At 37.5% G+C, this 12,847-nt stretch overlaps 1 protein-coding gene and 1 long non-coding RNA gene across 3 annotated transcripts in view; both read left to right on the top strand.

The window, feature by feature from the left end:
• Positions 1 to 12,847, top strand: part of LOC309665752 — a 280,938-nt gene that overhangs the window by 252,126 nt on the left and 15,965 nt on the right. The window lies entirely within an intron of this gene.
• LOC309665747 (cyclin-Y-like protein 1) overlaps positions 1 to 12,847 on the top strand; it is a 34,419-nt gene that overhangs the window by 13,479 nt on the left and 8,093 nt on the right. The window contains exons 4-7 of one of the 2 annotated variants that reach the window (XM_082472462.1): positions 3,916 to 4,016; positions 7,575 to 7,610; positions 9,812 to 9,863; positions 10,834 to 10,953. In XM_082472462.1, coding sequence (XP_082328588.1) covers positions 3,916 to 4,016; positions 7,575 to 7,610; positions 9,812 to 9,863; positions 10,834 to 10,953 — 309 coding nt within the window. Of the gene's footprint in view, positions 1 to 1,773; positions 10,954 to 12,847 lie in introns of those variants that run through there. The other variant, XR_014266657.1, reaches the window with a different exon arrangement.

Here is a 12,847-nt window from a genome sequence, read left to right on the forward strand (position 1 = left end):
AACTCTGAGCCTGCCTTGGGTTCTGTAAGACAAACTGGTTTTCTTGTTCCTGTCCTAGTCACTCTCTGTAGGTACCAAGGTTGTGCTTCCTCTGTTCTGCCATGTCAGTTACCACTCCTTTATCTAGTCTTTTCACCTTTCAAACATTAAAAATCATCTGCTGTTTATCCTGTCTTATGTATAGCTTTTTTAAAAAATGCCTTTAATTCTAATGAGATGATATCTGAAAGAAGGGGGAGAGGAAATAGATTTGTGGTCAGTCTACTCAAACTTAGATTTATTCTTTGAATATAGGTTCTGAGTTTGAAGTTTAATTCAATATAATTAACGATATTAATTCAGACAATATTTTTGATTATACCTATAATTAGAATATTATACTTTTCTACTAAGGCCTTGAGTATGAATTCTATTCAAACCACTCACCCTACCATATTGTCCATTAATGTGCAACATAGATGGAGTATTACAGACTTTTCAGTTAAAGTCATTGATTCTTAATAAACGTATCCAAAACTTGTGAAAAGGGGGAAGAAAAAAGTGAACTTCAGCTTTATTCTCTTGTTTTTTTTTTTTTTTTCATTTATATACTTTTATTTGGGAATGTTTAAATCAATACAGAGAAAACGAAATTTCAGAGACACTGAATATCATTAGTTTGGATATCATTACTTTATTATAAAAGAAACACGGAAATTATTTACAGGATGAAAGATTTCAGAACTTCAGTGGCAGCTTCACGTGATGCCATTGGGGGAATGGGCAGCTTCACGTGATGCCATTTCAGTAGTGACTTATTTTAGTCGACATATTTTCTAAGAGTGTCACCATCTCTAAATAAGAAATAATCCTTGTCATCTAGAACTACTTTGGTGCCTCCATATTCTGGGAGAAGAACTTTATCTCCAACTTTCACACTAACTGGTTGAATCTCTCCACCCTTTCCTTTAGAGCCTGATCCAACAGCTACTACCATTGCTTGCAATACTTTTCCTTGCGATTTTTCTGGAAGCATAATGCCTCCTTTGGTTACAACTTCGGGTGCACTTCTTTCAACTAATACTCGGTCAAAGAGGGGAAGAAACTTTCTAAATGCCTGTCCTGCCATGACTCGGGTTGCCGCACTTCGTACTCTCACTCTCTCCAGCTTTATTCTTTTAATGGGTTAAAATCAGAGGCAGTAGGCACAATGGGAAGAGTCATTGGGTGGGGGCAGGATTTCAACAGGTACTTGACCTTTAATGATAAGCTTTGAGGGTTGTTACTTACTAGCCTCCTAGGTATGATTATTTTCTAGTCTTCACCATTAAACCTGCAGTCTACTAAGCAACCTTTCCCCTTATAAAGAATGTAAAAGTCCATGTATTTTGTCCTTAGTGCTGAATGAAGATAAATACTCTTCTTCAGTGACCAATTGAAATAATACCTGTGAACATTAAACTGTCAGTAGTGTTTTTTGCTACTTGTTTTTTTTTTTTTTGTATTTGCATTTTATACCCTTATGTGTGTCAGTGCAGTTTATTGAGGTTGTGAGCCAGCAATGGTAAGGCTTTAATCATAAAGGACAGTTATCTTAAATTTTCAAGCAAGATGAGAGGAAAGTAATCTGCTGGCAGCTAACATATCTAGGCTTTGCTCAGAGGCTTCAATTCTGCCATCCTTTAGTGAACACTAGATGCTGGAAAGTTTGAATAGTTTCAGGAGTAGGCCTGTGGAAGTGTTTCTTTTGTAGGATCGAGCCAGTAGACTGTAAGTTGCTGATACAACTTAAATGAGCCCCCATAGGACTATAGAGCACATCTAATTAAAAATTTTAAATGTTTTAGCAGTAATATTTCCAAAGACAAATCAATATACATTCATAATAGAAAAAAAAGTTTTTAATAGAGGAAAACAGGATAAATAGCACCCAAAGCTCTACCAACTAGTCTATATTTTGGTACATTTCCTTACTATTTTTATTCCCCTCATATATATAGATTTTTGGTCAGAATTGACTTTTATTACGTGTAGTGTATGTCATATTATACCCTAATAGTAGTGACCTTAAAAGATAACCTGCTTCGTTTAGAATCAAAGTATTTGAATGAGTGAATTTTCATTTTTCATGCTGTATCTGTTTTTTGAGATTCTAAAATTACACATTAACCAAATAGCTTAAGGACCATATCAGAGTTTTAGTTTAAAACATTTCTAGCTTGAAGGAGAAATTAGTCTTCCAAATAGTGATACTGTTTCAAATATGTTACATCTAGAACTTTTTGTTAATAAGGAATAAGTGGCTTTGCATAAAGCATCTGAAACAAGCAAAATGGTGTTTTATATATGCCATTTGGATATTTCTGATTATTGGATACTGGCAATTTTTATTTAAATGCTCTGTATTTTAAAAAGCATCAACTAGATTTTCTCCCTGCCTCACCTTTCATGTATTTGTGGAGGACATTGATGGGAGAGTGTGACAGCATGGTGAAAACTATTTTATATTAATGGGAGGAAGGAAAGCTCATCTGAATTAGTAAACAAACAAAAACCAAAAACAAAACCCAGCTTTAAAATTGTTTGTATTCTGTGGTATTAAAGAATGCTGCTCTTCCTTCCAGTGGCTTTCAGTGGTTGGGATTTGGTTATTGGCCTTACTTTAAGGAAGAGAGTTGTCCTAACATAGTTTAGGCCATTTTAGTATTTGACTATTGCCGTGTTCATGGGCTCTTCACAAATAACTGGATACTTCTAAAGTGTTTTAAAGATAGTTCATTCTCTAGAGGGTCTCAAAAAGTTCTTTGTCACCTATCCAACACCACTGTAGATAAATTCTCACGAATTTGTATCTTTAGTAAGATTTACCTCCAGTTGTAACTGATCTTAAATAATTTCTCAAACACTTGTTGAATCCTAATTTGTCCCAGATTCTGTGCTCAGTAGCTGGAGGTAGGAGAAGAATCTTCCTAACCTGGAGAAGCTTGTTTACTTAAGAGGGTGGTACTATGCAAGCAGCTGAGACCATGGAACAGTTGGTAAATTAGATGTGTGAGTGTGCAGAAAGTGAGAAGTTTTGTGGTGTGCCTGCTGGCAAAGGGATCCTAGAGGAAGATGGGGTCAAGCTTGCTGGGACAGGAGGAAGAAAAAGGCATTGCAGGCAGAGAGCAGCATGGGTGAGGCAGGAGTGTCAAATAACACGTAGAACAGAATTAGTACAATTTTGAAATGAATGGCAAGTATTCTCTGAGGTTCTCACTTGAGTAATGTAATGGCAGTCTTACTTAAACATGAAGTGAGAAGTTAAATTCTCAGAGTTGTTTTATCCGTTTTTTTTGGATGCGAGAGAATCTTTAAGCAGTACCTTTTTGTCCTCCAGATAAGGAAATTGAGGCCCAGAGAGACTTATGGCCCCCAGCTTTTTAGTGATAGAGCAGCCCTGGCATGCCCAGCCTCTGATTCGAAAACGTTTGTTTCGTCACACTGTCTCCTGAACCTAATACATTTATTATTGGTGTTCATTTACTGCAGTGAAATGCTCCTACATCGGTATTATATAAAGCATTACGTTTTATTGTAGTAAATGAATAGAAATAGGAAATCTCAGCTGCATTTCATTGCTTAAGGAAAAAACCCTGAAATCTTATTCTAAACTTTTTACATTATTATAAAGGTAATTTATAATAGGTGCTTGCCAGGTTTGATTATAGGTACTATATCAAGGCAGCATTTTATAACCCATTTCTCAAAGCTCGTCTGTGGAAGTCAGAGTATAGAGGTTTCCCATAGAGCTGCACATGATATCACACTCAGGCAGTTCATGGAGTGTAAGAAAAATCTTAATGCTTTATCGTTTGACATTTTAACCAAGGAAAAAAACACACTTTATAGGTTTAACTTACTGTGACATTTTCTTCTATTTCCCTTCCCCTTCAGGTATCTCCAGGGCAGCTTACTAAAAAGTATAGCTCATGCTCAACAATATTTCTAGATGACAGCACAGTCAGCCAGCCTAATCTTAGAACCACAGTAAAATGGTGAGTACAAGTAGGTTGCCAAGGGCTGAGTGACAGACCCCCTTATCGCTAAAAGCATCCTAGCCATACATAATTTCATTCATTTGAATTGTCCTTTTCAGTGATCAGGTTAAAAAACTGGTGTCAACTATAGATTGATTTCAAGGACCTAAATATGAATTTTCAGTTTCCATTTTAATCTTAGAGCGCATGATAGAAGGGAAAGCCAGTTAGCAAATAAGAAATCCCAGAAAAAGTATAAATCTTTATTTGACGCGTTTCTGTTGTTAAGCCATTGTTGAACACGATGAGAAAGAGAGGTGCTTTTGATTGGCTGTTTCTAGAGACAATTATTTCGGTATGAGTTGTAGTCCTCAAACAATGTGCACTACTTTGGAAGCTACTCTTAGAAGAAGGAACAGCTTGTCCCCCACTGGCACCAAAGCGAATCTGCATTTAAATTTAATTGGATTTTGTCAGATTTATCCCACTGTGCATTTTTTTTTTTCCTGCACTCTTTCTGTATGAAATTTTACTTCTCCTTCCTGTCCCCCAAAGAGGGGGAGAATATATCAAACCAGTCTTAAGAAATACACACTCAAGCTTAATTTCTTTGTAGATGAAATTTGTTCAACTGAGGTTTTAACTTAATAGACACATTTAATTTTTGTTTATATATATAAATATATCTCCAACACACTGTATCAATCACAGCAGAGAACAATAACAGAGGTGAGGTTTCGGAAACATGGCTGTGGTCAGGCTTATACTTAAGGAGACACGAACAGTGTCATGATGATGGAAACTATTCTTTAATTTCTGGGAGCACCTCATAGTCCACAATTGGAGATGCACTTTCAAAACACCCTAATGATGAACCTTTCAAGCTTACTTAAGAGAAAAAAACCAAACGGGATGCAGAGCTTCTTGCCTCCTCCCTCGCGGTTGTCCACGAAACATTAACATCTCCTTAGGATATGAATGTTGATTTTCCAGAACACAGTTTGGGAAATGCTATTTGAAAATATTAATGTCCTTATCCTTAATTTTATTTGTTGTCTTAATTTTATAAGCTAATTGTATTTTTAATTGGTTTTTAATGTGCCAGCTTTTTTTTTAGCTATTTAAATTATCAGTAACTTCTACTTTAATTAAAGACAGCAAGTTCACAGTCATAATAATGTAACTTTCCTCTCTTGCTTACAATAATAGTTGCAGTCAAATCATGTTTCAGCAAAAACTGAGCCCCATCTCTAAAGTCCTGAGTTTGGGCACTTATCACATAATCACTGAATGTTTTTATTCAGCCAAGACACTGAATCTGTGGGTACAAAAACCACTCTACTTTGGCTAGAGTCGCAGCTTCTTTTGAATTCAAAAGAGTCTGATGTCCAGTATATAATTCAAAAGTACTTTGAAGGTTAACCTTGCTCAGGGACTTCCCTGGTGGTGTAGTGGTTAAGAATCTGCCTGCCAACGCAGGGGACACAGGTTCGAGCCCTGGTCTGGGAAGATCCCACATGCCGCAGAGCAATTAAACCCGTGCGCCACAACTACTGAGCCTGTGCCGTAGAGCCCGCGAGCCACAACTACTGAGCCCGTGTGCCACAACTACTGAAGCCCACGCACCTAGAGCCCGTGCCGTGCAACAAGAGAAGCCACCACAGTGAGAAGGCCGCGCACCACGACAAAGAGCAGCCCCCGCTCTTGGCAACTAGAGAAAGCCCGCGCGCAGTAACAAAGACCCCATGCAGCCCAAAATAAGTAAAATTAAATAAAATTAAAAAAAAAAAAAAAAAGATTAACCTTGCTCAGACAAGTAGGTTTCATCCTTTTTTTTCCCGACCTAGTCTAATTTTTGGAAGTACAGTAAATTTTAATTTGCTCTCATGAAGTTTTAAAAATGATCATTCATCACATTCATTATTGGTGAAATAAAGGTTTACTGAGAAAATTAATAGGGCCAATTGGCTTTTAGGAATGATTTTGAAAATGTTTATCATGGGGTTAGTTTTCAGTGGGGTAGTTGTTCTCAGTGGGGTAGGTGAGCCTTATTAGAATCACTTATGCAACTTTTCAAGATATATGTTTCTGGATGCACAAAGTCCACCCGCCTGCCCCCGCCTCCAAGACACAGTGTCTGTGTGTCTGTCTGTCTGTCTGTCTCTCTCTCACCCACGCACACACACCTGTTGACAAGATGGGGAATGATGTGAAGCATGATTATATGGACAAAAGCATCCCGAGTGATTCTCCGATCTTAACCCTAACTCATTCATCCCTAAACTTTGCTGCACGCTGCAGTCATCTGGGGATCTTTAAAAACAGTCCTGATGCCCAAGTCATACCCAGTGCCGGTTAAATCAGAACATCTTGAAGCAGAAGCCAGGCAGTTTTTAAAGCTTCTCAGATGATCCCAGTGTGCAGCTGAGCTTGGGAGCCACTATTTGGTTAGAGGGCAGGAGAAAGAGAACTGCTTCTGATAATTAGTGGGACCTTAGGTAAGTCAGTTTTAAGCCTTGGTTCCCTTATCTGTAAAATGGGTTGTTTAATTAAATGTCATCTACGGTTCAGTGGTCCTTTCCATCATAAAACTTCTAATGCTGTGATTTTAAAATCAATTTGAAGATGAAACTTTGAAGCACTATAGAAGTATCCATCTTTGATGCTAACGGTGTTACAGGCCTTTATACAAGTGCTAAGATTCTATAGACCTATTATAAAATTCAGCTTTGCCTTCCCTCAATTATTTTGAGTTTCATTTTAGACACTGAGAACAAAGGGGAGCATATAACTTAACCAGAGAACCCCTTTGTTGCCTAATATACAACATCTGTGAATAACTTAGGAATATAGTAACTTAAAAAAGACTACCTAAGGACTTGTATCTATCTGTTCGTTAATACTTTATTTAAAATAATTTGGAAATACCTGTCATTAATAGGATACTGTGTAGTATTATGCTGTCTTATTAGCACTGCTTATTTCAGGATAGCTAGACCTATCATCAGTTTTGTGGCTATAAAATTTTGCTATTAAATTTTCTAATAATTATGTAAAAGTGCTTTTAAATCATTTTGGTATAGAGCACTTTTATTATTTACTTTTAGGGAAATAATGGAAAACGGATGGGTAGGTGGATAGTGAACTAAATCAACTGGAATGCAGGGGCTAACAAAAAAACCACACACACACACACACACACACCCACACACAAACTACTATATGGCTTAAATTTAAGCATGTGTATAGATAGATATAACTTGTACAGGACAGAAGGTTTTGTGGGTAGAAGGACAAATGACAGGGGAAATATGTAATAATTTATATATTATAATAATCAACCAAAACATGCCTTCTAACAGCATATCTAGCATTTTGGGTCTCCTAATTTTGCTAAAAGCTGAAGAACCTAAAACAAGGGGGAAAGCACCCATGTGGTACTGTTCTGAATTCGAGGATTTCGGGGCCACTGGGCCTCTGGAAGGTCTTCCCTCCTTGCTAACCCCTTTTTAAAAATGTCTTCAGGCCTGATATGATAAAAATCAGTTATTACAATGTATTTTTTTTCCTCCACAGTATGACCTTAGCAATATATTACCACATAAAGAACAGGTGAGCTCTTTTAAAACCTATCTTGTTATTCCAGCTAATTAATTTACAAGGTATCAAGTTTAGTGTTAGGTAATAACTATAGATGTTACTGGCATAAGCTTTTATTATTAGAGTGCTTTTATTACAATATAGAAGTGAATCATTTATTTTTATCTTAGGACCCTTAATTCTTAGGTTACTGAGCATCCCAAAGAGTATTTGTTTATATGGGTTATATTGATAATTTACTGTATTAGAAATTGAAATTGAGAATTTAAAAAATTAAATCCATTGTATGTTAAAACAGGGTTTGCCTTAGCACTATTGAAATTTTGAGGTAGATAATGCTTTGTTGTGGGGTGTCGTCCTGTGTGTTGTAGGATATATAGCAGCACCCTTGGCCTCTACTCACTAGATGCCAGTAGCACCTTCTTCCCTCCACATTACGACAACCAAAACTGTCTCCAGCCATGGCCAGAAGTCCCCTGGGGGACGAAATCACCCCTGATTGGGAACCCCAGTGTTTAACATAAGTCATTTTTTTTTAATGAAAAATAACTATTTTCCACAACAAAAAATATTGAGAGAAAAGTATCTCCTCAATAGAAGACAGCTGATTCTCATATCTATTCTGTCTTCAGTCATTTGTTTTGAAAAAACAATATGAAGAAGATCCAGCCGCTTGCAGATATATAGTTGGAAAAAGATGTATTTTTAAAGCCTTCAGATAATTTGGTATATTCTTTGATACTGTACCAAAAGTCTGCATGTGCTAGTTTCTTAAATTAGTTAAAATGGAATTCTAAATCATATCAATGAACTTGTAATAAATACTATGTTAAATTAATACCCATTGATCTGTCATGCATACTGAGTAGATCTTTTTACCTGTACCTGACTTTATAATATTATACATTGGTCATTTGGAAAGTATTGGTTCACATTTCTTTAGACAGTGTCAAAAACTCACTTTTGTTAGTATCACCACCAGTCTTACCAGAAAAGTCTTTTAAGTGTTGAGAAGTTGTCAAGTTCACAATAGAAGGTAGAAGTTTTCCAAAAATCCTGATATTTTTAGCTTGATGGCCTGAATTTTATCATTGGCAACAAATAACTTTAGAGTTATTTTCCTTGAAATGACAGGCTCACTTTGTTCATTTTTGAAAGAATGACTGTGTCAGTTGTACATTCAAATAACGATGGTGTTCGATGAAAAAAGTGTTTCAAATAAAGATGGTGTTCTATGAAAAAAATGACTTACCGCCAAGTCACAAGTGCTTTTCCTTAACACAGCCATATTTCAGTATGTAAAAGTGCTTAATGCATACTTTCCACTTATTCAGAATATTAAAAAGAAGGACCAAGGTTTAAGAACACTATTAATTTTTACTCTTTTATCAAGGATGTTCTTAAAGCAGATTTTTAACTGCAAGTGGCAGTGAATAATTGAATGACTTCTAATTCAGTTTGGTACCACTGCCTTGATTCATGCTCAGAAACCAGCAGTTTTACCCACTTTTGCTTTTATACATCCATAGCAAATGTCACACAATGTGAAGGGCAGGTAGTGTCTTAGTATTCTTATAAAAGCAGTTTTGACCTCTTGGGCCTCCTGAAGGAGGGGATAGGGGAGAATCCCAGGGGCCTGCAGACCACATTTAGAGAACCGCTGTTCAAATGAGCGCAGTGTATTAGTGTGGTGAAATTTTAAATTAAAAAGCCTGGTTTCTTTTAAAATAAAAAGACAATTACATTTTTAACTCAAACTATTTAAAAGAGACAAGAAGAAATACACAATAAGAATATAAAGAACTAAAGAGAAAAAAACGGGAAAAAACCATGAATCTCATATTCACATTGATTGAAGTTAGAAGAATTTATTGCCCACCACCACTGCTTTATAAAATGTTCTTGCATATTCCAGTGTGAGGTTAGAGGAGTGAAAATATATTGGTTTACTAGCATTGCCTGTTAGGGAGGGTCAGTGCTTATAGAGGCAACTCTGGCTGGTTGTTGTAGAAAAGATTTCACAGAACGTGATGTGCTGAGTAAAAATAGGTCAGGAAACCTTTCTAAGGGTGGAATCCAGGAGAAGAATTTATAAAACTGTTTGCTTCGTTGAAGGTTAAGCTTCCTCTACCCCTCTCTCTACTCCTAGCAGATATTTTACTAAGATAGTAACTCCTGAATTAATTTTTTAAATGCACATTCTTATTTTATAGAGATGCAGATAGATCCTTGGATATTTTTGATGAGAGATTACATCCACTCACAGTAAGTGTCAGTTTTATTGAAGTGGTATTTTTCTCTTATACAGTTGTGTTTATTTCATGCTGATTTGCTTTGAAATTAATTACTAGAAGAAAATTACTTCCTCCAGCTCGAAGTCAAATTCATCTTCCTTTAAGTCTTCTTCCCCACGCCATGTTGTGTCTAGTCATTTTCCCGAAGGCGTGTTGTATAAGGGGTTGATGGATATGAACCGAGTTGCACTTTGTGTGAATAGTGAGCAGGTTAGTAAACATACCCAAGTAACAGAAAATGTATCTTTTTAAAGGATGATTTTCCATAGCATCAAACAATATAAATATTTGTAAATAAACCTAGTATGATAAGGCCTCTAAGAAGAAAATTAGAAAACTGTTTAAATTTTAAACGAATTAAAATGACAGTTTTAAAATTCACTTCTCCGGGTGCTCTGTGGCCACACGTGGCTGGCGACTGCTGTACAGGACAGCACATTCTTAGAGCCTTATGGTTACAGGACACTGGAAATGTGTTTTCAAAGTTGATTACAGAAAAGTATGACATATGGTGATCAGCAAGACTTTTGAGCCTAAAAGTATTGGGTTGGCCAAAAAGTTTGTTTGGTTAGTGAATATATTGTTCAATAAAATGCTTGGTGAAAATGAAAACTGTGTCTTTTATTTTTACTTAAAACCAAATGAACTTTTTGGCCAACCCAATAGTTTACATTTGGTTAGAATTCTGTGGGGAGGAACGTGGAAATACATAAATTTTCTGCGGTTGTGCCTGTATTTTTCTTTAATGAATGGTGGTGAGTACTGGATCACTGTGGTATTTTAGGATCCCATCGTTTATATTTAAAAGACTACAAGACATGTCACCCAATCAAAATTATTTTAAGGGGCACATGGGCCCAAGTGTGAAGACTGCTATCTTAAGGGTACTTTTAAGTATTTTTCTTCCATGGATACTTAAATTGCATTTTTTCTCCTTTCAGCGAGAAAAGATTCCAGAGGAATACTTCGAGCATGATCCTGAACACAAATTCATTTACAGATTTGTTCATGCTCTTTCTAGTGACGCACAGCTAACTGCTGAAGGTGCAGTAGTAACTTTGGTAAGATATTTTTTCTTTCATAAAGCATCTGTAGAAATTTCTGTCTTGTACACATGGTATGGTCCTGTTTTTCCCAAATGAAAGTAGGTTCCTGAAACGATCATTAGAACTTTATTAAGAGAAACCTATCAAAAGAAAGTAAAGTATACACATTTGAGCTTTAATCATCATTATGATTTAAAACGTTGCCATTGCTTTTCTCATCACAAAACAATTGCTATTAAAGGCAGCAGGAGAGATTTCCGGTTTCTCCTTCCACACCTGAGGGGACACACGCACGCACAGTGCACACACGCACACACAGACGACGCATGTGGTGGTGGTGGGGCGGGGCAATCACTGAGCGCTCTGGTCCACAGGCAGAAACAGGTTCCGGGCAGTTTGAAGCTGAGTCCCAGACTGTACTGCCTAGGCAGTTCTGATGTGTGTCCTGACTGAGAACTACTGCCCTCAGTTCTCTGTTCCTTGGATAATGGATAATGGTGTTAACCATCCCTGCTGTCCTCTTACTGCCTGCATGTGAAGTTGCCCAGGACTAGGGTGCCAGTAGGACTTCAGAAGGCTTTACTCTAGTTAGCCTGCTAAGCTACAGCTGTGTAAGGACCTTTTTGTCATCCATTCCTAATTCCTATGGTAAGATTTTATCATTTGAATAATAAATCATATTCAAGTGAGAGGTAGTTGGGATTGTTTTACTCCTCCCTATAGCAAACCTGTAGGGGGGAAAGTCAGCTGCGTGGTCTGCAGGGAAGGAATACTTAGGCCACTCACTGCCTGCTCCTATCAAGGCAGAATTTAGGACAGGAGGCTTGTCCTTTTGAAAAGAGACCCCTCAGTGGGTACTGGATCAGACACAGGCCTTTTCTTGGAGCTACAGGCCACTTGGAGTGCTTAGCACATGCTTGAGAGAGGCAGGAATGGTGCTTGCATATGGAGAGCTAGGAAATGCAGGAAGGAGAGTATTTGGGTTGGAAGAGGGGCATTTCTTTGTAGACAAGTTAAGCTTGATGTACCTGCGAGACAGCAGAATGGCAGTGTCTAGTAATCATTTGAATATATGGGATTGGAGCATGAATCTGAGCTAGAGGGAGGGAATTAAGTGTAGCTGTTCAAATGCAGAGAAAGTATGTAAAATAAAAAGTGGGTAGAAGATAGATCCTACTAGGGACTGTCAGCACTTAAGGGACAGATCCCCAGAGGAGTGGCTACAGTGGTAGGAAACCCAGCAGAGAACCCTAAGAGACACCAGGAGAGGTTCAAGAAGGAGAGTATGGTCCAAACGCTAAATGCTACCAAGAAGTTGCTCATGTCATAAATACCATGTCACTGAATACCTACTCTGTGTCACTTTTCTACATGTGGGGGGTGGAGGAGAGAACAAGTTGGATAAATAAAGTTCTTGCCTTTATGGAGCAAGTGTGGAAGACGTAAATTTTTTTTTTTTTTTATCGGAGTACAGTTGATTTACAGTGTTGTGTTAGTTTCAGGTGTATAGCAAAGTATAAGTGTTTTTTTTAATGAGTGTTTTTTAAAAGATGACTATTTCAAGTAGTGGTAAAAAACCATGAAGAGAAAGCAAGGTAAAGGGATAAAGTGATTAGAGGGGCTTACTAGAAAGCTCAGGAAGAGCCTCTTTAAAGAGGTAATGTTTGAACCCAGGACCTGGCTGAACTGAGGAAGATCAGGTACGCTGGCATTACGGGCAGAGGGGACAAGTGCAAGGCTCTGAGACAGGAACTTGTTCTGTGTGTTCAAGGAAAAGCAAGGTGGCCATTGTGATCCGAGCGGGGAATGAGGGAAAGAGCATAGGTGATGAGGTCACGGAAGGACAAGGCCGTACCGCACAGGGCCTCGTAACTTGCAGGCCACGGGAAGAAGGTATTTGTTTGATGGG

This window comes from Balaenoptera physalus (assembly GCF_965194825.1).
Source record: "Balaenoptera physalus genome assembly, chromosome: 8".
Classification (NCBI taxonomy): Eukaryota; Metazoa; Chordata; class Mammalia; order Artiodactyla; family Balaenopteridae; genus Balaenoptera; species Balaenoptera physalus.